Here is a 25,096-nt window from a genome sequence, read left to right as displayed (position 1 = left end):
CTAATGAATGAAAAAACAGGTTACAGCATTCTGTGTGTAGTATAAAAATATTTATTATTAAAACAAAACTTTTCACATTAAGAAAAGACAAGTTTAAAGGAATTAAGTTTGTTTTAAAAAATTTAGACTCTCAGAACTTTATTTAAATGTACTCTAGTGCCAGTATTTGAGTTAGTTAATGAAATGCAGATAAAGTCTTAGAAATCTTCCCCTAGAATTCACTTTTTAAAATTGTTAATGGAGAAAATGTCTTAGGAAAGAAATGGTTAATAAGATTTTTGGTTGTAAACAGTGAAACTTATAACCTTAGAGCCTTAGGGAACTTAAGAGATATTTAATCTAATCCTTTTATATTAAGAAACTTTCTACCAAAGATTGGTGATTTGCATAAAATAATACCCTTAATGGCAAAATCAACATTTATCAGATGTTCTGACTATTGGCATAATTTCTTTCAAATACACCATCATATCTCATACTTAAATTTGCAGCTTTATAAAAATATTGTGTGTTTATATAGGAAAAAATATATGAAGAAACTTCTTGTAGTGGTCTGTACATTTATTTATTGCATATAAAATTGAAATTTTCTTTCTGTATTAAATTTTAAAATACAACACAAGAGAAAACATATTTGCTAAATCATACTTTTCCTAGATTGGAACAAGCAAAAGAGGCAGAATCCAAAGATGCCTTGAAAGATCTGGTTAATCTGATAACTTCCCTAACAACATATGGTGTCAGTGAACTAAAACCAGCTGGTATTACCACAGGGGCACCCTTTTTATTGCCTGGATTTGCAGTACCTCAGCCTGCAGGCAAAGGTGAGTCTCCCCCCCACCCCCGTTCTGAGCAACTCAAAGAAATAAGGAAAGAATGAATGTATCCAACTGATTGCTCTTTATTTGTGTTATTTATATAAAGGTAATATGCTGTTTTCCATTAAGGTTGGTGCTTTCTATGGTATAATTTCTTGAACGACAGTCTTCAGCAGATAAAATACTTGAAAATAATATGAAAATATCATAAAAACAATGAAATTTATATTTTAGTATTTCATTTTAATATTCAAACAGTTTAATAATTCAAACATGCCTCTGCTGAATGTTGGCACCTCACACATTTCCGCTTTATGTGCATGGGACTCGAGTCACTCTATGCCTGTCTGTGTAAGGTGTATATAGAAGGCACAGGTGCAAACACTGGCATTTTACTGAGCGAACCTAAGTGCAGAGAAGTTACATTACATACTCTGAGGTCAGAGAATGCATTTTATAATTCAGGTTTCCTAGCTTTGGCTTTTCTCACCTAATAATCTACTAAGAAAACTTATTGTATATTAATAACATTTAATTATGTAAGAGTGCAAGTTTTATAGTTTATGTAATTTTTTAAATGCATACTAACCATTCTGAAAGAAGGTGAACCCACAGGCTTCTAATAGTTCTTTTCACGTTATTGTTACATACTAAATATTCCATGCTGTGATGATATTTGCATGTAAAATTTAGCCAGAAAATATCATCATATCTGGTTATTTCAATTTCACAGCACATTATCTATGTATTTTATAATGTAAAACCCAGTAATTATAAATTCTTAAGCCTATGAGAATAAATAGATATACTAGAATATACTAAATTTAATTTACTGGAGAAAATTATATTGAAAAGTCATGACTTAAATTGAAGTTGTTGTACTAACTTCCATAAGATGTGCCCTCAGTTTATAGATTATACAAAACTTTTAAAATAAAATCTAGGAGTATTTTACAGAGCTGTTCAATATTTTATTTAATATTAAGGAACAATATTAAATTAACACTTCTAATTTATAGACTCCAGCTTAAATATTCCACAGTTAACTCTTTCTATGCGTTCATCTAAATATAGCTCAGTAATATAATTTTTATTTTAGGTTTCATTATTTTATTTGGTTAACCAATCTGATTGTGACACTGAGATAATATTTAGTTACACAGTAGTATAATTTTGTAATGAGAGAATTAATGCAGCTAGATTAACCGTCCTCATATTTCTGCCTGATTTTGTCTCATCTATAACAGGGATAATACACGTATAACCTAGCACCTCTAGGGATTATTTTGAGAATTCAGCGACATGTGTCTATGAAAACAAGGTTAACTAGAAGGGACATTGCCCTAAGAGTCAAAACTCAGGTTACCCATAAATGGCATAACCTTTCTAAATATCAACTTCTTCAGAAACATTGATGTAATACTCTATAAAATGAATAGATCAAGCTAGATCATTTTGAGTTTCATTTATGACTCAAAACTATCTTTCTCATGGCTTGTTTATGTGGAGTTATTATGTAGACTGAAGGAGATACCAATGGTTTTATCCCACATAAAGAGATTATGAAATATGGGGTTTTTTTTGCCAGCAGTATTGAGGTATAATTTGCATATATTAAAACGTATCCATTTTAAGTGTTGGGTTTGAGTTTAGGTAAATATTTGTGGTTGTGCAGTCCCCACCATAATCATGATATGGAACATTCCATCCATCTAAATCTGATGCTGGGAAAGATTGAAGGCAGGAGGAGAAGGGGACGACAGAGGATGAGATGGCTGGATGGCATCACTGACTCAATGGACATGAGTTTGAGTGAGCTCCGGGAGTTGGTGATGGACAGGGAGGTCTGGCGTGCTACAGTCCATGGGGTCGCAAAGAGTCAGACACGACTAACTGAACTGACTGAACTGATCCATCGAAAAGTTTCCTTGTTCCATTTTGTATTCAGTCCCCTCTCATCACCCCCTTACCCTGGTAACCACTGACGTGCTTTGGTTTTGCTATTTCTAGAATTCCGTAAACTAGACTCCTAAATTATGTAGTTTTGTGTATCTGGCTTTAGTATTTCTCCATGTTATTGGATGTATCTGAAGCTCTTTTTTAATACTGGATAGTTCATTGTTTAAATATCCTGCAGTTGTTTATCCATTCACCAGTTGATGGTGTTTATTTAACTATCATGAATAAAGTACTAGGAACATTCATATAAAACAAGTCTTTTTGTTGACGTACATTTTCATTTCTTTGGGGTGGTAACGAAGCAGTGGAATTGCTGATTCATATGGTAAATGTATGTTTAACTTTATGAGAAACTGCCAAACTATTTTCTAGTGTGGCTGTCCCATTTTGCATTCACATCAGCTATGTAATGAGAATTTGTTTTATAGTCTCAAAAACAGTTGGTGTTGTTAGGCTGAATTTTAGATATTTGAGTGTGTAGTAGTATATATTTTTTTTAATTTACTTTTTTCTAAATTATTTCAAGCTTTTTTCATATCCTGTTTGTGTCTCTCCTTTGGTTCAGATCTCTGTGTCCAGTTTGATAGCTTTGTTGGTTTTATTGGAATTTTTAGAGTTCTTTAGATATTCTGGATGAGTCCTAAGTATGTTCTTTTAGTCTTGACATGCCTTTTTTTTCCTTGGTAGTATCTTTGAAAACCAAAAGTTTTAAATTTGATGAAGTCCAATTTAGCACTTTTGAAATATTTTATGGGTCTCGCCTCATATTTAAGAAATCTTACTTAACCCACATTCACAATTATCTTCACCTGGTTTCTTCTAGGAGTTTCACATTTTTAACTCTTATGTTAAAGTCTATGATACATTTTAAGTTAATTTTTGCATATGGCTGGAAGTAAGGTTTATTTGTTTTCCCAGTACAGATATGCACATGTGCTAGGACTCTCTGTCGAAAAGATTGTATAACTATATATCTGGAAGTCTTCTCAATTCTGCTCCATTAATGTGTCTGTCCTGAAGCCAATGCTGCTTCAGTCTTGATTGCCATATCTTTAAAGTCTTGAAATAGAATCATTTAAGTTGTCCAAGTTTGTTCTTCCTTTTCAAAATTATTTTGGCTATTCTATGTTCTCTGAACTTCCACATAAATTTAGTAATCTTCATGTCAATTATTGAAAACAGAAAAAGCCTGCTGAGATATTGATTGGGAAGTACATTGAACCTGTAGATCGATACGGGGAGAACTGGCATCTTAACAACATTGAGTCATCCAATTCATGAGCATACAGCTTTCCACTTATTTGGGTCCTGGTGTTTTCTCTCAGCAATGTTTTATAAGTGTCCATTGTATAGAACTTTCCTTCTTGTTGTTAAATTTATTCCTAAATATTTTTTTTGATAACGTGAATGAAACTGTTTCTGTTACTTCATTTTGGATTGAGTGTTGTTAGTTTATAGAGGAGATAATGGACTTTTCACAGGGATGGAAATAAGGAAATATGGTTGTGACAACGCTGTGTTCTTTACAAATTTTAACTCTTTGGTTTGGACTATTTGTAAGTTGGATCTGTGTATATTTTGATATAGTCGATACTGTTTATCTTACTTTGTGTCAATTATTTCTTCAGGCTACTTTGGGGCATGTTTTCTTCAACTTCACTGGTTTCCCTTTCATTATTTATGAAAAGATAATTCCTGTTACTAAGGACTTTTTACATTGGACATTTTTACAAAGACATACATACATTTTTACAAGAACGTTTACATTTACATTTTACTTTTTACATTATTAATTACAGTGATAATTACATTTAAAAGAGAAAACATGAATATATCTACCTTATGTTGCTCTACACATGGATACAATTTAGCTACCTTATTTTTATTGCTGGTTTTAGATCAAGTGAAATAATATAGAAATATAAAATTTTAAAGGAAAAAAGTAAACTGAGTTATTAGTGAAGTTGGTAAACATATCTGTTTGTGTAAAAGCTTGAAAATGATTCCTATTTCTATCTTATATAGTAGAAGCTTTATAAACCTTTTTATCCTCACCATCAGATAGATTTTTTTTCTAAAGAAGGAAATTAAAGAAAAATGGAGTAGTCCTGTTTAGTAACCACTCCGTGGTGGTTTTTTACCTTAACTATGCTAGTAACGTCTTGGCAAGGTTGTACTGTGTAATTCAGAGCTCTCTATAGCTTCCACATTTGTTCCCGAAACACAGAGTGCTTTAAATATATGTTTTAATAGAGAATATGTCTGTTCATAAAAAAAAGACCATACCTATCTTTTTCAGAACTCTTCTGTGACTTCACCATTACAAATGTTTTCTTATAACACATCAATTCTCATGACATATTAGGCAATATAAAAGGATAATGTATTTTTCCTTTTCTTCATTTTTGTTCACGCTAGTAACCAAAGTGCCCTGCATTGTTCATCACGGGTTTACTTTGAAGGGCTTTTTACCTGTGCTGTTTCTATCCTGGATGCAAATGTGGCCAGGGCTGATGCTCAGTTGGCGTGCATGAATAGAACCCTGAGGATTGTTTACAGCCAGGTGCCGTTCTGATTGGTCACTCACATGTATAATTTGTTCAATGTATAATTTGTTCATTATTTTCTCTCTTATACTTCCTAAACGTTTATTAGTTTCCTTCCTCTGGTAACAGCCCTTTTGCCACCACCTTAGTTGATGCTGTAGAGATCACTCACCTGGATTACCATAGGTCTTTTTTTGTTTGTTAATAATTCACTTCTTCGGCTGCACTGGTCTTATTTGCATCATGTGGACCTTCATTAAGGCACGTAGACTCTCCCGTTGTGGAGCCCACAGGCTCAGAAGTTGTGAAGCTCAGTCTTAGTTGCTCCGTAGTATGTGGGACCCTAGTTCCACAACCAGGGATTGAACCCATCTCCCCTGCACTGGAAGGTGGATTCTTAACCACTGGACCACCAGGGAGATCCCTTATAAGTGTCTTTTTTTTTTCTTTCAAATTTTATTTATTTACTTATTTTTTAATTGAAGGATAATTGCTTTACAGCATGCATTTGGTTTCTACCAAACATCAACATGAATCAGCCATAACTGGGCCTCGGTCACAACCTAGAGGGGTGGGATGGGGAAGGAGGTGGGAGAGTTGTTCATATAGGTGTCTTTTTAACTGCTGACCTTTCTGTTCATTTCTGTTCCTCAGCTCTATCCTCTCAGTGTTGTGTGGAATCTTAACTCCCGTGACCTGGAATATGAAAAACAATATTCAGTGTGTTTACTAAATGAGTGTTTACATTTCTTCATTTTTATTTCGTTTTGCATTTTGCTTATGCTTGTACCATTTAGGCTCTTTTTTCAAACATAACTTTTCCATTTTACATTAGATTCTGAATATAGGCAAACTCTATTCTTTCTTGTATATACACTTATTCTTCTAAACCTTAGAATAATTCATTTCTTTTGTTTCTGCTTGTATAGGCTTGAGAGTAATGAGATGGTGATTGTCATCTTTCATAATGATTTCCTTACTTTACCCCTATTTTAGTTATTTGTGCGCTAAATAGATTTTAATCAGTTAATGCAAATTTTGAAACTTATACAGGATACATCTGTTTAGCTAAAATACTAGAGCCAGATGTGTCAATATTTAAGGGATTTTCCTATCTTATATAGAGCAGCCTTTTTAATCATCCTTTAGATCTAAGTATTCTCCCTTCCCCAAATTAAATATTATAGTAATTTAATGGCTATGATAGTCCTAAATAACTACTCCTGATATCATCAGCATTTAAAATAAACTTCAAATCTGTATGCCACTAGTTTTGGAATTATAATTAAGTCATTCCTTTAGATAATTTTTCCAGATAGAAAGCCATATTAATAGATTGTTTAGTTTCATTGTATATGTGCTGCATGCTTAGTTGCTAAGTTGGGTCCAATTCTTTGCGACCCATGGACTGTAGCCCTCCAGGCTCCTCTGTCCATGGAATTCTCCAGGCAAGAATGCTACAGTGGGTAACCATTCCCTTCTCCAGGGGATCTTCTGACCCAGAGATCAAACCTGGGTCTCCTGTGTTGCAGGCAGACTCTTTATATTCTGAACCACCAGGGAAGCCCATTGAGGTTGGTTATCTTTTGTCAGTGAAATCACTTAAAATTAGGTTTTAAAAAAAAGCAAACATGATGAAAATGAAACTTGAAAAGATCCGGTTTTTTCACATTACATCAAGTTCATCTCCTTTAAACTCTTTTCTTAAAGGTGAGAATTGATATTGTCACATAGCCAAAAGATGGAAAATATTGACTAGAGGTATTCTTTGACCTTATTTGTCACATGTAGTCAGATTTTAGCATTTGTATGTTCATCATTCTGTCTAAGCTTGGGTTTTAACTACCTGCAGGTAATAAAAAGTTAGCGATATTCTTAATAAGAACAAGCATAAAATTAATAAGGAACTGGAAATAAAGATTTGGCATTTGCCACACGTGGAATAAGTTTACATGTTGTAAACAAACAGAAAGTTAAAAATCATATATAGACTGAAGAGACTTTTTAATCTTTGCCTTTTCAGATAATGTCCAAGCCACAGTGTCTGAGCAGTCTTTCTAACCCATTTTATTGTTTTTCCTAGTTCTGTGTTCATCCTCTTTCAAAAATCCAGCTTATTCTGTAAGGCACTGTGTTACACGCTTGCAGATGCTCTATATATATATATTCCTAATGGTTGTGAACCTGAGGACAATTTTTGTAGGCAAAGGCTTGTTTTCATTTGCCTTACATACTTCTATGTTAATTTGTTTATAAGTATTTTCAGTGATTTGCCTTATAAGAGCTATTGTATACACATTTTTTTTTCCAGTTGGTGTGTTTGAAAATCAGGTATTTATAAATGTAGCTAGTAGCTGGCCATAAATTGCTTTAACAAATGTATATGTATATGTACTTGTGGCTTGAAACAAAGTAAATTTCCAAATTAAAATTTATCAAAGTTGTAGTGTTGTAATTAAAAATGGAAAAACTAAAAATGGAAAGCTGGAACTCAAGAGTATTTTTCTCCCTCCTGTTTCCTGCTGCCATCCTTGCTTTTCTCTTCAGCCTAAAAGTCTTTTCAGATTGAGAGGTTACTGTCCTTATAGTCAAGGACAGTGTTACAGATAGTAAAAAGCAACACTCCTGCACATTTCCAAACTCTGAAGCCTAGACCTATATAATTTGCTTCATTCTTTTGGAAACTGTCTGATGTTTCAGTGTATACTCTTCTGGAATCAGAATATTGATAATACTGTATTAAAAGCTTAATCAGTATTACTCACTTTTAATTAAATGACTGAACCTGATGAAGAAAAAGACCTTTTGTGAAAACAGGAAGTGTTCTTAGTGAATAGGTGACAAATGTTACAGTTCATTATCTGCTTAAATAGATTACTTTGCCATGATGAAAATATCACATAACACCTACTTTTGTGTTCTGGTTTTCTACTTTAGGTCACAGTGTGAGAAATGTCCAGGCCTTTGCAGTTCTTCAGAATGCATTTTTAAAAGCAAAAACCAACTTCCTCGCCCACATCATTCTCGATGCCATCACAAATATCTACATGGCTGACAACGCCAACTATTTCATCCTCGAATCGCAGCACACACTGTCACAGTTTGCAGAAAAAATTTCTAAACTCCCAGAAGTGCAAAACAAGTACTTCGAGATGCTGGAGTTTGTTGTTTTTAGCTTAAATTATATCCCTTGTAAAGAACTTATTAGTGTTAGCATCCTCTTAAAGTCTAGCTCTTCTTACCACTGTAGCATTATCGCGATGAAAACACTTCTTAAGTTTACACGACATGACTACATATTTAAAGATGTGTTCAGGGAGGTGGGCCTTTTGGAAGTCATGGTAAACCTTTTGCACAAATATGCTGCCCTCTTGAAGGATCCAACTCAGGCACTCAATGAACAAGGTAAAGCGTTTTCCCTACTTTTAATTTTATTTGGCAGAGGAGTTTGGGCAGGGTGTTTTGTTCATGTTTTGTCTTTCATTTGGTTATGGATTTGAATTACTTGATAATGTGCATAATTGTGACATCCTTGTGACTATTTCCCACAAGTTAAAACTTGTTCACTCAACCTCTGGTAGGGAATTGGGGAAAGGCAGGCGAGGAGACAGAAATATGTCATGGTGGAAGAGAGTGTAAGGTAAAACTGAGGAAACCATTTATGATCCACATAATTAGTGTCTTCTACTTTGTTAGGGAATAACAAAAAGCTTCTAGAAACAATTGGGATGTTTAGGTGCCTCAAAATGTTTATTAATTATAGAGAGCACTTTAGTTTGATATATCTTTTTAGTGATATTTATGCACATATATATTAAGTACCTTAAATTTGATGTTCCTTGTCCTTTCTGATAAATCTGATAAAAGCATAGTAGTGTCTGGCACTTAGTATTAAATGTGTTGAATGAATTAAATTGAACAGACAGTACTACTTACAAACGTTTTTTTCATCTTTGGTGCATTAAAACCTAGCATTCTTCTTTGTTGACACTTCTTTGATTAGGAAAGCGTCTGTGAAAAGGATACATTTTACTTTGTCATTTTCCCTTTTAATATTTTTTAGATAACTGTAGCTTTCTAGCCATACCAAAATAAAATCTATAAACATTGACTTTACTTTTGGTAGCTGGTAGTTTAGACATATGTATCATTTTTTTAAAGGTTATATTGAGTCAGCCCAAAAGTTCTTTTGAGTTTTAACATCTTGTGAAAGAAACCAAATGAACTTTCTGTCCAGCCCAATACTGTGTCATTTGTATTAGTGGTAAAATTAATAGTAATAAAATCTTAATTTGTTTTAAAAATCCTAAATCCAGAAAGAAATAAGCTGACTAGTTTTGTGATTCGGACCTTTGATTCTTTTTCCTAGGGGACTCAAGAAATAATAGTTCATTTGAAGACCAAAAACACCTGGCTTTGTTAGTCATGGAGACTTTGACAGTGCTTCTTCAAGGCTCAAACACAAACGCAGGTAATTAGAGAAGCTTCTTCTAGCAAGCGCACTGGTAAGAAAGTACCTATGGTTATGTCTTCTCTAATGATTCTTACTTCTGAGATGCTCTTGTCACTTAGAGAAAATTCTATTGATTCAGTGATGGTACTATCCTATCTCTAGACGTGCAATACTTTTGACCTTCCTAAGTTTATGAATGATACAATATATACTGTTGTTATTACTTCAAAATGTATTCTTATAGTTTTATTGTTTTTTATAATATGCCTTGTGTTTGAAATATTCTTTTTCTATTTGTTTACTTATATAGTGCAGACTCTTTGTCTGATAGCTTTGCTTATTTAAATATTTTCCTGAAACATGTGCTTCGCATTGTGATTTTCTTAATTATTCAGTAATTCAAATCAGAGTATTATAATGTTAAAACCTTAGGGAAGTACTGAAAAGAATAAAACTTGCCTCTCCCAGGGAAAAAATGGATTTAGTAAATCTTTTGCTTTATCTTAGGGCTTCCCTGGTAGCTCAGACGGTAAAGCGTCTGCCTGCAATGCTGGAGACCTGGGTTCGATCCCTTGGTCGGGAAGATGCCCTGGAGAAGGAAATGGCAACCCACTCCAGTACTCTTGCCTGGAAAATCCCATGGACGGAGGAGCCTGGTAGGCTACAGTCCACTGGGTCGCAAAGAGTCAGACACGACTGAGCGACTGCACTGAGCTGAAACGAACAATCCAAATGTATTTATAAAATATCACTCCTGCTTTTAAACAAATAAAGCTGAAACAGTTTAGTATGAGCTCTTATATTAGTGACATATACGAGGTACTCTAAAAGCATAAAGGATAGAATGCTATTACTTTGGAGGAAACACTAACTGATGGTTTGGATCACTTAGTCCATGTGTTTTTTTTATACTTGAAGATGTTGTTTGATATAAGAACAGTATCATCCATGGCCAAAAGCACAGGCTATAGAACAGGGCTATATAGACATAATTCTGCTGGCTGTATCACTGACCTGACACCTTACTCAGCTTCTGCATGTCTCATTTACTTATCTGTGAGCAGGTAAGAGATGAGGAGATTAAATAAGTCAATCTACATAAAACCTTTGGAATAGTACAGCAACCAATGCTTTCTATTATAGAGTTTATCTTTTTTTTTTTAATGAATGGGGGCTCAGCCCCCTTTATTTATCTCTCTTAAAATTTTTATTGGAGTACAGTTGATTTACATTGTTATGAGTTTGTCGTTTTTGTGTCCTCTACCAACTAAAACATTTGATTCCTTACAATTTTTTCTCACTGTAAGAATAACTTATTCCCTTTTTTCTTGCTACTGTTTTGGAAGCCTTGTTTTCAGTTTAAATCTCATTTATTTGCAGTATTGTTCATCTAAAAGCCTTTTACTAAACTGATTTCAAGTATTGCTTGGTAAAGCCTCTGCATAAAAGTACTGGTCATTTTGGTAACCACCTACGAAATTTCTGAATGGTTGAGATTTGGAGATATTGGGCATGTGGAACATATCAGGGCATTCTTGCATAAAGGAAACCTAGAGAAAATTTGTATATACCTTTGCTGACATCCCACAGTTTTGTATTGTAATTGTAAATTTAAAAGGAGATTTTGTATTTTACTTTAAAAGGTAAAATCGCTGGGTAGGTTTTATGTGCCTTCTTTTAAGTTACTCTTTCTACAAATGGATCAGATTTGAGTTCATCTGACTTAGAATATTTTAAGTTAACCTGTGTTGCTGTTTGGTCTCCCTCCTCCAAGGAATTTTTCGAGAATTTGGAGGCGCAAGATGTGCGCATAATATAGTGAGGTACCCACAGTGTCGGCAGCATGCCCTGATGATGATCCAGCAGTTGGTGCTCTCTCCCAATGGGGACGATGACATGGGCACGCTCCTAGGACTGATGCACTCGGCCCCACCCACAGAGCTGCAGCTCAAGACCGACATCCTCAGAGTAAGTTTGAGAACTGTGTTCTTAACAATTTTCACTACTAAAATTGGTGGCAATTGTTAAATGACTGAGAACTATTGTGAACTATACTTGTGATTTTTCTTCAAGTCTAAAATTATGTCAAAATATGACAAAGGAGGAGGCAAGACTATATAATGGGTCAAAGATAGTCTCGTCATTAAGTGCTGCTGGGAAAAGTGGGCAGCTACATGTAAAAGAATGAAATTAGAACACTTTCTAACACCAAACACAAAGATAAAATTCAAAATGGTTTAAAGACCTAAATATAAGACCAGAAACTATAAAACTCTTAGAGGAAAACATAGGCAGAACGCTCAGTGACATAAATTACAGCAATATATTCTATGACCCACCTCCCAGAGTAATGGAAATAAAAACAAACAAGTGGGACCTAATTAACTTAAAAGCTTTTGCACAGCAAAGAAAACTATAAACAAAGTGAAAAGATAAACTTCAGAATGGGAGAAAATAATAGCAAATGAAGCAACTGACAAAGGATTAATTTCCAAAATATACAAGCAGCTCTTACAACTCAATATCAGAAAAACAAACCATCCAATTTTAAACAGTGGGCTGGAGACCTAAGCAGACATTTCTCCAAAGAAGACATACAGATGGGTAATGAACACATGGAAAGATGCTTAATATCACTCATTATTAGAGAAATGCAAATCAAAATTACAGTGAGATATCACCTCACACGGGTGAGAATGAAAGTGAAAGTGAAGTCACTCAGTTGTGTCCAATCTTTGTGACCCCATGGACTGTAGCCTACCAGGCTCCTCCATCCATGGGATTTTCCAGGCAAGAATACTGGCCATCATCAAAAAATCTACAAACAAGAAATGATGAAGGAGGTATGGAGAAAAAGAAATCCTCTTGTGCTCTTGGTGGGAATGTAAATTGATACAGCCACTATGGAAGACAGTATGCAGATTCCTTAAAAAATTAGGACAGATGAATGGATAAAGAAGCTGTGGTACATATATACAAATGGAATATTATTCAGTTATTAAAAAAAGGAATGCATATGAGTCAGTTCTAATGAGGTAGATGGAGCTAGAGCCTATTATACAGAGTGAAGTCAGAAAGAGAAAAACAAATATCATGTATTAACACATATATATGGAATCTAGAAATACAGTACTGATGAACCTATTTGCAGGGCAGCAAAGGAGACATGGAACAGACTTAAGGACACAGCTGGGTTGGAGGAGGAGGTAGAGAGTATGATGTATGGGGAGAGTAACATGGAAACATATACGTTACCATATGTAAAATAGATAGCCAGTGGGAATTTGCTGTGTGACTCAGGAAACTCAAACCAGGGCTCTGTAACCACCCAGAGAGGAGGGGTGGGGAGGGAGGCGTGAGTTAGGTTCAGGAGGGAAGGGACGTAGATATACCTATGACTGATTCATGTTGATGTTTGGCAGAAACCAACACAATATTGTAGAGCAATTACCATTCAATTAAAAATGATTTAACTATAAAAAAGTAAAGTAATGTCAAAATAATAATAGCTGAAGAAAAGCCAGTGTCTCTAACCTGGCCTCCAAGAGCCCTCGGAATGCCCACTGTCTCTTTTCCTTCTGACTTCCTCTCCTGAGACCCCTGCCCTTTTCCTGCCACAGACATGACAGGAAGTATAGCTGCCTTCTGCGATCATACATTTCTTTTATTAAACTTTTGCTTTATGCTTCTCATCAGTAATGAGAAGTTTGTGGTTTTTAATTTGTTCAATTGTATGTTTCATTCTGTTTTGAGTATGACAGTTTTGAATATGCATTTTAACTTTCAAGCATGATTAATCTGACCACAATTTATCTCTTAGACAAGGAGGAAATCTACATGCTTATCAGTATTGGGGGAAATCTGTGTATTTGAAGGGATTGACTGGGAAAATACAAGTACCCTCAAAAGCTGTTAAGGTTGCCAAATTTTTAAGCATACATTTTCCTCCTTTCTTGGTACCATTATAGTTCAATTTGTAAAATATTGGTAGATAAAGGCAACTGACTGATCTGTAATTGTAAAGCAGTGTTATTCTAGTCCATGGTAATAACTGCCTCCCTTAGGCTGAGGAAGGCAAGAGGAGGGTCCTGATGGGCAGCATTTAGTGATTCTCATGGAGTCAGGACTCCTGCTGTGACCTATTTCAGGCAACTGATGCGTTAATGAATGTGGCTTGAGAAGAGATATACATTACCATCCCATGGTATAGTATCTCAAGAGCACAAATAATAAAATGCAGAAAATCAGAAGTACTGAGTACTTGCTACTTTTGGTTTTAAAACAATTTATTCAGTTTTTAATTTATAGAACTTAATTTTTAATTATGGTTATGTTTTTAAACAACTAGCAGGCAATATTCCAAAAAGAAAACAGTCGGCTCTTATGACCAATATGAGCTGGCTCCAGCATTCCACCACTTTGAGGGCATAAAGTTGTGTTGGAAGACAGAGAGGAAGTTTTGGGATTCCAGTTTCAATTTCCGTTTTTGCTCCATTCAGAATTGCTCTCCTTTGTTCTTGTGGTTCAGTCATGAAATTGTGTGCAACTCTGCGACCCCATGGATGGCAGCACGCCAAGCTTCCATGTCCTACACTATTTCCCAGAGATTTCTCAGCTTGGTGTCCAGTGCTTCTCACTACCTCCATTCAGTTGACACAACCACAGACCTATGTGATTTAGTTTGTAATTATTTGGGAACAAGGCCGAAATTCCATGAGATGTAGTATTTTATAATTCTGCTAATGTACAAATTTGAAGTTTAAGCATTAGATTTTTGAAAATGTGGGTAATACATAGCTGATGATTCTGTCTAATGAACCCTCTAGGACCTGCAGCTCCTTTTAACTTTGGTATTCACTGCATTATTGTTAATTATTGACTTTAAAAGGATATTAGCTTATACATGGTATTTGAAATTTTCAGATACTGAGATTATGCTGTGATTATGTCAAAAGTGCCTAGGAGTGGCAGTTTTCAGGCAATAGGAGGTGGACTTATCCAAAAGAATGTAACATAGACTATTTTCAGTCTAAGGATTAATAAGCACTGTTTTTCTGACCTCTGTCATAATTCTAACCATTGATATGATTTTGTACATAACACTTTGATTCTTAACTCATACTTCCTCATATATAAAATAACACATGTCCGGTTTTTCCCAGTGTGTATTTGAAGAAGGTGATGGTGATGAACTTTCATGCACTTTGCTAAGGGTTTTACGTGTATTTCCTGTGAAGTAAGTTGTTATTGTTTAGGTTTTACATAAGAGGAAACTCTGGCGTAGAAGGGTTAAGTAACTGACCATGGTGAAATGCTTTTTAATGTTGGAGTAGACTTTCTACCCAAGGCTTCTAACTCTAAGCCCTTGCATTTAGCCTTCAGGCTAGGTTATATGATGCTTAAAAATATCAAAAAGTTATGAAGTCTTGTGTTAATACAAGTTGGTATTACAAATATAAGTACAGTTTATTAAATTTGAGAAAATACAGACACAAAATGGAAACTTACTGGTTGCTGAATAATAGAAGGATTACACTGTATTTTCTAAATTTTATTTACATGTACAGATTGTACATTATTTTTTTTTTAAATAATAAAATATGCATGTTAGTTGCTTAGTCATTTCTCTTTGCTACCCCATGGACTGTAGCCTGCCAGGCTCCTCTGTCCATGGGCTTCTCCAGGCAAGAATACTGGAGTGGGTTGCCATTTCCTTCTCCAATAAAGTATAGGTATGTACAATGAAATCTCATAATTTCTAAAGTAGTATCCTTGAAAAAGGCCTATTTAGTCTTTCCCTTTTTCAAATACTATTAAAAATAAAATGACCTTTTCAAACGTAACAACTGGAAAGATTTAAATTGTGTCTTAAATAGTATTAGGTTCCTAAATAATGATATTATGGTGTTTCAGTTGCTGAAGCAGAGAAAAGGAGCCCGTGTATCTGCAAACAGATTTCGAGTTGCTCTCATGGTGCATGAGTATAGGAATCAGACTGCCTGAGTTTAACTCCTGTCTTTGCCGCCATGTAAGCTATGCAATTCTTTGTGACCCTATGGACTGTAGGCTCCTCTGTCCATGGGATTTTGCCAGGCAAAAATGCTGGAGTGGAGATCGAACCTGCTTCTCTTGCATCGCCTGCTTGGCAGGCAGATTCTTTACCACTGAACCACCTAGGAAATGTTATAAACTATGTGGTCTTTGGAAAATCATTTAACCACATGAAGCCTCAATTTTTCATCTGTGAAGTATGGATGATAATAGTGCCCATTGCATAGGATTATTTAGAAAGTTAGATAAGCTAATGTATTAAAAGAAGTACCTAATACAGGACTTCCCTGGTGGCGCAGCAGTAAAGAATCCTCCTGCAATGCAAGCGACAACGAATGAGTTCAATCCCCGGATCGGGAAGATCCCCTGGGGGAGGGCATGGCAGCCCGCTCCAGTGCTTCTGCCTGGGAAATCCCATGGACAGAGGAGCCTGGTGGGCTGCAGTCCCTGGAGTCGCAAACAGTCAGACACAAGTTAGCAACTAAACCACCACCAGTACATAGTAAGTGCCCCAGAAAATGTTAGTTATTTTATAATGTGTTATTTTTAATAATGAACTCAGTTAAAAGTATGACAGTTCATATAATACTAGTGTTCAATGCATAGGATTACTGATAGTTATAAAAGATTGTCTTACCTGTGATTACTGATAGTTATAAAAGATTGTCTTACCTGTTTGGCCTTGTAGCTATTCTGGGGATGAACATGCTTTCAGTCCTCTGGCTGCAGTTCAGTCTGCAAGAGAGAATGTCCAGTAACTCCATGAAGTGACTCCTTTTTCGAAAGCATCAGGATATGGTCATTTTATATGAATTGAAATACTGCAGGTCTTGGCTGCTTGATCATCTCTCTCATCCTTTCTAGAATAAATCATTTTATATACGCACAGTCATAAGTTTTCATGATTTTGTAATATTGTCCTAGAACATGTATTTTACTTACTTAGCAAAATTACTTTGTAAAAATGAAAAATAACTGACTTCATTGATGTCCTTATTCATCCAATACATAGGAAAAGCTTTTTCACCCAGAATTTTGTTATAGCCATTATTTTATCAAAAGCAATATGTGATGTGTTTTCCAAAATTTTCTCCTGCTTTTAATATGGCATTTTTTAATTAGCAAAATATTTCACATGCTTCATAAGATTGCTTTTTGGGTAAATGACAAAACTACTCTTATCAGATATCCACAGAATGGCATTCCCCTTTGACATTCATGTATGGGTGTTTTTTTTTTTTCTTCTTTAATTTGAATTATAAGTTTGTGTTGTTTTTTGTCCTCCATAGGCCCTCCTGTCAGTCCTTCGAGAAAGTCACCGTTCAAGAACAGTCTTTAGGAAAGTTGGAGGCTTTGTGTACATTACATCTTTGCTCGTTGCTATGGAAAGATCTTTGAGCTCACCACCCAAGAACGGGTGGGAGAAAGTGAACCAGAACCAAGTGTTTGAACTTCTCCACACGGTGTTCTGCACATTGACTGCAGCTATGCGCTATGAGCCAGCCAACTCACACTTCTTCAAAACAGAGATTCAGTATGAGAAGTTGGCAGATGCCGTTCGATTTCTTGGCTGCTTCTCAGACCTAAGAAAGATCAGCCCCATGAATGTCTTCCCTTCAAATACTCAGCCATTTCAAAGACTTTTAGAGGAAGACGTCATCTCGATGGACTCGGTGTCACCCACTCTACGGCACTGCAGTAAACTCTTTATTTATCTCTACAGAGTAGCCACAGATTCTTTTGACAGGTATGACTCTGCTCCATACTCTGAATTTAAGGATATGTATGACTTAGCATTAAGGCTTGAATTGTAGTTTAAAATGAAAACAAATGATTCTTCTCTTTCATTCACTTTCTGTCACTTTATATGTGAACATTACTATTGCCCTGATGTTAAGCTTTTCAGCATGGACATCTGTGTGACATTTGTCAAACCAGGGTTAGAGTTAAGCTCTCAGTGCACCTAATAGAACAGTTTCTGTGACATTTAGTTCTCGTGGTGGTGTTTCTTGTGTTCTCTTTTTCCTCAAGAACAGTAGGTACTTCCAGACTTAATTGATGTTAATTATCAAGAGGAGAACATGGTTATGATTAATGCAATTTTCAGACAGATGATGTAGTCTCAACATAGAATCTACATTTTATAATCCTCAAAGAGTGATGTGTCTTCCTGGGCGATACTGATAGTTCAAGAGTCTATGAGTTTAATGTGCTATTCCTTCATTAAACAACTTCTTAACAAACATCCACCACATGCCACATGACGATGCCAGGCGTTGAGAGTTCCGCTCAGCACAAGGCTTCTCTGTCTGTGTCCCTCCTTTAGCTTCGGTACAAAAATTCAGACACAAATGATTACAATATATCAAGATAAAATCTGAAGGAAATCTAGGGTTCTAAGATCGTAAGCCTGCTTTATCTAAATCCCTTGTTTTCAGGAGTGTGTTTTCCATCAAGTTCTCACTTTGAAAATAATGTAAGAGTGATCGTGCTGCTCATTTCCCCCAGGCATGATCACTTTTCACAGTTACCATAGTTTTATCTCATAAAAAAAAATGAACTGTTTCTGTTAATATAATGTCCCCGTCAATAAAGCGGGTAACTCTGTTATATCCCTAACTGTAAAATTATCAACTCTGACCTACCTACTGAGGTGTTTCTTGTTTCTTAATATTTCTTAGATTTCTATTTAGATAGAAAATACAGGTAATGTAAAAAAAAAAGTTTTCTAATTTTTCCTGTCTTGAAAATAAAAACGCGTATTTATTGTTATATATTGTTAACTTATAGAAGACACGGGAGAGTGTAGTGTTCAGGGAATAAAATGTTTTTAAAGTTAAAATTTGTGTATTTAGATTCAGCCTCTTTTCCCTTGTTTTCTAACTTATTCTAGTTAGTGTACCTTATTTTTAGTTTGCTTTATCAAAAAAAAACAACAACAACAAGGCCCACAGCAGTCTGTTTAACAAATATGTTAAATGTTAACCTTGATGGATAAGCATCAGCCTTAAGCATGCTTTTCTGTTTCCCTCAGTGCGTGTGCTGTAGTCTTGTTCCTTGTTCCCGCTGAGTATGGAGGTTGTTCCCTATTAAACTTTTACTGGTATTGCTTGTGAAACTAACCAGCTGCCCTCCTGGTGTTTTGCTCTAACTTCTCTGACCCCCCTGTCTGTTTTGTTGTCTGTAGTCGTGCAGAACAGATCCCTCCTTGCCTGACAAGTGAGTCTTCTCTTCCCTCTCCTTGGGGGACTCCAGCTTTGTCCAGGAAAAGGTACTGATCTAATAATAGCAGTCCATCTTTGTTTGCGTGGGTTTTTTTTCTCCTGTGTTTAATGATATATTAATGTGGATTTCGTGCTTTGTATTGAATAACTTGGAGCTTCCCTGATGGCTCAGTGGTAAAGAGCTTGCCTGCCAATTCAGAAGACATGGGTTCAATCCCTGGGTCGGGAGGATCCCCTGGAGAAGGAAATGGCAACCCACTCCAGTATTCTTACCTGGGAAATCCCATGGACAGAGGAACCTGGCAGGCTACAGTCCATGCGGCCACAAAAGAGTCAGGCACCAGTTAGCCACTAAACAACAGCAACAGTTGAATAACTTCGATTTTTTTTTTCCCTTCTGTTTGATTTCTTTGTTTTTAAAATTTTCAGCTTCAGATGCGTATATTTATGAGAGTAAAGTGTGTTGATGCTATGAAGATATGAAGGACGTGTAGAATTTTGTCATCCAACTGTAGATTAAAATGGGCCTTTTAGAGCTAACATGTATTTTATTAATATTAATTTAGAAAAGATGATGTAATGTGTCTTTAGGTAGGATACTTTTCTGCTTTTTCTTTTCACTTTAAATGTGCGTGGGATCATTCTTTGGTTTTTAGTATTACTCCAAAATGAACATGCCAGCCTTGGCTGAGGAAACATGTATTTTCTCAATCAGGTTCAACCAGTTGAAATGTGATGCTGTTACGAAGACTGAACTGGCTAACCTTTGAAAAAGTGAACAAAAAAACCTACCCTAGCTCCTGCTTTCATCAGTTGTGCACAAATCTCTTTCTAAGCTGACGTAGTCTACCTCATACTTAAATCTTATGGTAAAGTTCTCCAATGGCTCAGGGCTAAAAAATCTGCCTGCAGTGCAAGAGACTCGGGTTGGATTCCTAGGTTGGGAAGATCCCCTGGAGGAGGAAATAGCAACCCACTCCAGTATTCTTGCTGGGAAAATCCCATGGACAAGAGGAGCTTTATCCAGGCTAGGGTCGCAAAGACTTGAGCATGACTGGCTGGCTAGGGTCGCAAAGAGTAGGACAGGACTGAGCAGCTGAGCACAGACATGTAAAGAGCCAGCAGTTGATTGACAAAAGTATAGTTAAGATTCATCTGAGATTCCATTTTTTAGCCTGTACTTAAAATGATCTTAGTCTGGCACTTGGCACCAAAGTCTCTTCCTTCCCTTGTTTCCTCATAAACAAGTACTAGTTCTTAGGTCTTGTATTAATATTCTCACATTGTGGCTTTTTATAAATGAGCCTGAGGCTCTGCTGTGCTGTTTAATTTTACTTCTGTGGTTCATGTTTTGGAAGTTGAATAGAGTTGTTGAAAATTTAGTACTATACAAATTTAGTATTTTAATATATTTTAATAGTACTATTCATTAGGTATAAATGTACACTGGAGCTTACAGCTCATTTTCTTCTATTAGCTCATGAATATTCATGAAGGAATTTTGCATTGTTCAATATACTTATATTTAAAAACTATTTATTTTTCATTTTTTTAAAAGAGCAGTTCTTAATTCAAGAAATTATAAAATCAATTTGAGTTGACCTAGTGTGTTTTTCTGCTGTTAAATAGCATAAAAGATATTATTTGTGTTGGAGGATTCATGTGTGCCCACTATCTCACAGAACTACTGGATGTTAGAACAATAGTTTTAATTAGTTAAAAAAAGTCGTATTTATGACTCTGTCATACATGGTGAAGGCTTAAAAATTGCTGTATTTAAAAACATTTATGTCATTAAATATTAACCAGAAACTACAAAAAACTTTGAATAGAAATTCCCAGATTAAAGGAACAAATATTTAAAAGTTTATCAGATTTTACTATTTATTTAAATAGTAGTTTGACAAAGGAAAAAATAGCATTTTATTCTGTATGATAGGTATTTAAGGCCTTAGATCAAGAACATTTTGTCAACATCTGCATGACAGCTACATGTAAGGATGCCCTGTCTTTGACCTAAGGGGAGACTGTCACTGAACTGACAGTTGTAGCTGAGTGTTTCTTATCCATGAGAATTCTAATCCAGTTTACAATCTGATGTTACCCTCAAGGGTTCCCAGTGCCATTCATACTCATAATAAGATCATTGTTGACATTTTCAGGTTGCCATTCTAGTCAGGTTACATACATTTGCTCAGTGGTAAAAATCATAAGCTGAAAGAAATCTTTTTATTTCACAGCATAGTAACTTTCAAAGTTAGAATATCTCAAGAACACCTCAGATTACAGCAGTTTATGGGGATCTTGTTTCTTGTGACAAAACTTTTTTTTTCTTTCTTTTGGCAAAAGGGAAAACCAACATTGTGTTAGTTTTATGGCTTGTGGAGATTAAGATACTAAGGAAATTTTGAAATTGTGATACTTGTCTGGCATGTAAAAGCTTCAAGAGTCTTCTCTAAATATTTTAAGAGTTGAAGAACTAAGAAACCTTATTTTGGAAAACTAAAAGCATCGTTTTTTCATTATTCAGAAGGAACAGTGAAACAGAACTATAGCTGAACAGTATCCAATCAGAGTTAGAGGAAGTGAAAACAAAATATAAAATAGTAACCAAGACTTTCAGAATACTATCTACAGTATGGAAAACAGTGGCAAATACTAGTTTTCATTCAGACATGATTCCCATTACTCATTGCCTATACACACTTGATGATAATTGATGTAAAGCAAATTCAGAATTTAAATATTTAAATATATATTCCTCAAAGAGGTAGATAGGTCTTAGGTATATATGAGAATTTAGATTGAAGTGTTAAATTGCAATTTCTTTAGGCCTTAAAAGTAACTACAACATAAAAATTAACAAAATCTTGAAATGTCATTTTATCCTATCTTTGTAAATGGTTAGGTCTTGTTTGATAATTATCTGTTTAATAAGTTTACCATAATCTCTAAAAAGTAGTGTAATACCTGTGATATACTTAAGTGACTTAGTAAGAATTAATTGTTATATAATGCCTGTTAAAATAGACCCCATTTTACTTAATACATATCATGTTTTAGATTTCTACGATGTTTGCAGTATTTTTCTTGTTTGAGAAGAATAAATGTAATTCCTGCATTAGAATATTTTTATAAAAGATTGAAATTTTACCACTATAATAGTTAATATTAGTAAAGAGTTCAGTTTCCAAAGACATAAAGGACTTCTTCCTAGCTAGCTATACATATCCATAATTTAAGTTCTAATTTTTATCAGGCAATTCAGAAATAATTTGAGAAGGACTGTAATTAGAATATACAATTAGAATCTATGTTTCTTACCCTCACACTTGGGCTACTTTTTGTGTGTAATGAAAGCAAGTTTTATGAAATTGTTAAGTTTGGAGTCCCTGTTACACAGTGGAGAAATCATGGATCTTTTTTTCCCAAGTGTAACGAGTAAGAGTAAGGGGAGAAACATAAGAGGAGTATACCTATTGGTAATGAGCATTTAGAAATCTACCTTAGTAAGTTTAGAAATTAGATCTTTCTGAACAAAAACAGAAAAAGAAAAAGAATGAAAAAAATGAGTAGGTGGAGGATAATGCTGACTTTAAATAAATGGGAGAGCATATTTTTTAAGTGAAGCTGAATACTTTCCTAGAATCTCTGTTAAAAAGAGAATGGTACTTAAAAAAAAAAAAAAACCACGGTAGTGCCAATTCTTTGCTACTAAATCAGTGACTTAAAGCATCTGTTTCCCAAGCTCCTCTTGTGCCAGAGAGCTGAAACTGCACTGCTCTCGGTGACAGAGCTCAGCATTAGACAAATTATGCTGAAACCGATTCACTGGAACAAAGAGCTCCCATAGGTTGAAGCCACAAGCATCTGTTTCCTTGTGCCAAGACACAAAATGTGCAAAACTCATGAATTGTAGAAGAAGAATATGAAATAGAAGGAGGATATCATTGATGAGATGAAATGTGTATTCGGGACATATCCCAAGATTGAAAAAATTGTGATGAATATTTTCAGTGGTAGGGAAGATAATGCAAAAAAGGATGATGCTGCTGCTGCTGCTAAGTCACTTCAGTCATGTCCAACTCTGTGCAACCCCATGGACAGCAGCCCACCAGGCTCCTCTGTCCACGGGATTCTCTAGGCAAGAATACTGAGTGGGTTGCCATTTCCTCCTCCAAAAAAAAGGATGAATGTAGTTCTAAGTAACCTAAAGGAAAACTCCCTTGATGCTTAATACATATATTGTCATGGTGGCCAGGCTTCCCAGAAGGTGCTTTGGTAAAGAATCCACCTGCCATTCCGGGAGACATAAGAGATGGAATTTCTATCCCTGGGTCAGGAAGATCCCCTCGAGTAGGATATGGTAACTCACTCCAGTAGTCTTGCCTGGAAAATCCCACGGACAGAGGAGCCTGGTGGGCTACAGTCTGTGGGGTCTCAAAAGAGTCGGACATGACTGAGCGCACATGCACAGAACCAGATTTGAAGCCAACCCTGACTCAGTTGAACCAGTTATAGAGTAGGCCATCTTGTTTGATCGTGTTTGTTCTTGATTATATTGCCCATGGTTCAAGGAAAGGTTAAAAACACATAGGTAATTAAAGAGAAAACAATCTCACTGAGAGGTGTAGTATAACCTGTACTCTGATCATAAATTATCAGAACTGTCATCTTTCCTAGAGCTTTGCTGTTTCTAGAGCTTTCAATCACTGTAATTTAACCTGTTCTTTATAGCTAAAGGTGCATGTTATTCTTTTTTTTCTTCTCCTTTGTTTTCTTTCAGTTTTACTGAGATCTAATTGATGTACTACACTATATAAGTTTAGGATGAATACTCATATGGCTTGCAAAATGATTAACACAGTAAGTTTAGTTAATATCCATCATATAGATTCAAGGAAAAAATACTTCTTTTCCTTGTGATGAGAACTTTTAGGATCTACTCTTGTAGCAACTTTCAAGTGTACCTTAGAGCAGTGTCAACTTGTCATCATGCGCCATTCTTGAATGGAACAATTCCAATTGTAAATGGTAAAAACATATAAGACCCATAAGAATTGATGGTGAAATTGTCTGTATGTGACTCGCTAAGAATTGATAATATATAGGTTTTTAAATTTTTCCAACCTTAAAGTAATAGAAGATGAAGAAATGAACAGAGACTATGATTGAAATTAAATACCCAATTACCCTTCTTTCTTTTTTATAGGCATGCGTATCATTCTGTTTCTACTCCCCCCGTCTACCCTCCTAAAAACGTTGCTGACCTGAAACCACACGTGGCAACTTCATCTCTGCCGAGTTCTGATGCCGTCATCATCCATCCTGGAGCCATGCTTGCTATGCTGGATCTCCTGGCCTCTGTTGGGTCAGTGACACAGCCAGAAGTAAGCCTGTGTATATTAGTGCCTCCCTGTCTTTAATAGTGAAAGGTGTGACTGCACAAGAAAGGGGATGGGGCCGAAAAAGTGACACGGAACCTTTCTAAGTCACATACCGAAATATATAAAGGGGAAAAACAGGGTTCTTCTATTTCAGCCTTAACTTTTTTAATGAATAGTAATGACATATGTTTTAGAGTACAGTTCATTTGTTAAATGATACACATGCCTGTCTGTCTATTGGGCTTCACTTTTGGCTCAGCTGGTAAATAATATTCACCTGCAATACAGGAGACCTGGGTTTGATCCCTGGGTTGGGAAGATCCTCTGGAAAAGAGAAAGGCTACCCACTCCAGTATTCTGGTCTGGAGAATTCCATGGCCTGTCTAGGCCATGGGGTCGCAAAGAGTTGGACATGACTGAGCAACTTTCCCTCAATGACATATGTTTTAGAGTACAGTTTGTTAAAATGCTTGTGTGTAAAGCTTTTGAATTCTCCTTCATATCTGAATGAGATCCTTGCTGGGTACAGTAATCTAGGTTGTAGGTTATTTTCTTTCATCATTTTAAGTATGTCCTGCCATTCCTTTATGGCCTGAAAAGTTTCTATTGAAAGATCAGCTTTTATCCTTATGGGAATCCCCTTGTGTGTTATTTGTTG

The 25,096-nt window shown here is 35.5% G+C and overlaps 1 protein-coding gene across 6 annotated transcripts in view; it reads left to right on the top strand.

Moving 5' to 3' along the window:
• WDFY3 (WD repeat and FYVE domain containing 3) overlaps nucleotides 1-25,096 on the top strand; it is a 279,012-nt gene that overhangs the window by 126,448 nt on the left and 127,468 nt on the right. For 5 of the 6 annotated variants that reach the window (XM_043448026.1, XM_043448022.1, XM_043448023.1 and 2 more), the window contains 7 exons: nucleotides 658-824; nucleotides 8,261-8,728; nucleotides 9,693-9,794; nucleotides 11,551-11,744; nucleotides 17,117-17,574; nucleotides 19,015-19,098; nucleotides 24,264-24,441. In XM_043448026.1, coding sequence (XP_043303961.1) covers nucleotides 658-824; nucleotides 8,261-8,728; nucleotides 9,693-9,794; nucleotides 11,551-11,744; nucleotides 17,117-17,574; nucleotides 19,015-19,098; nucleotides 24,264-24,441 — 1,651 coding nt within the window. The remainder of the gene's footprint in view (nucleotides 1-657; nucleotides 825-8,260; nucleotides 8,729-9,692; nucleotides 9,795-11,550; nucleotides 11,745-17,116; nucleotides 17,575-19,014; nucleotides 19,099-24,263; nucleotides 24,442-25,096) is intronic. The other variant, XM_043448024.1, reaches the window with a different exon arrangement.

The sequence above is a fragment of the Cervus canadensis genome, chromosome 26, assembly GCF_019320065.1.
Source record: "Cervus canadensis isolate Bull #8, Minnesota chromosome 26, ASM1932006v1, whole genome shotgun sequence".
NCBI classification, from domain to species: domain Eukaryota; kingdom Metazoa; phylum Chordata; class Mammalia; order Artiodactyla; family Cervidae; genus Cervus; species Cervus canadensis.
Note: the sequence above shows the minus strand (reverse complement) of the source record. Positions and strands in the feature narration are given on the sequence as shown.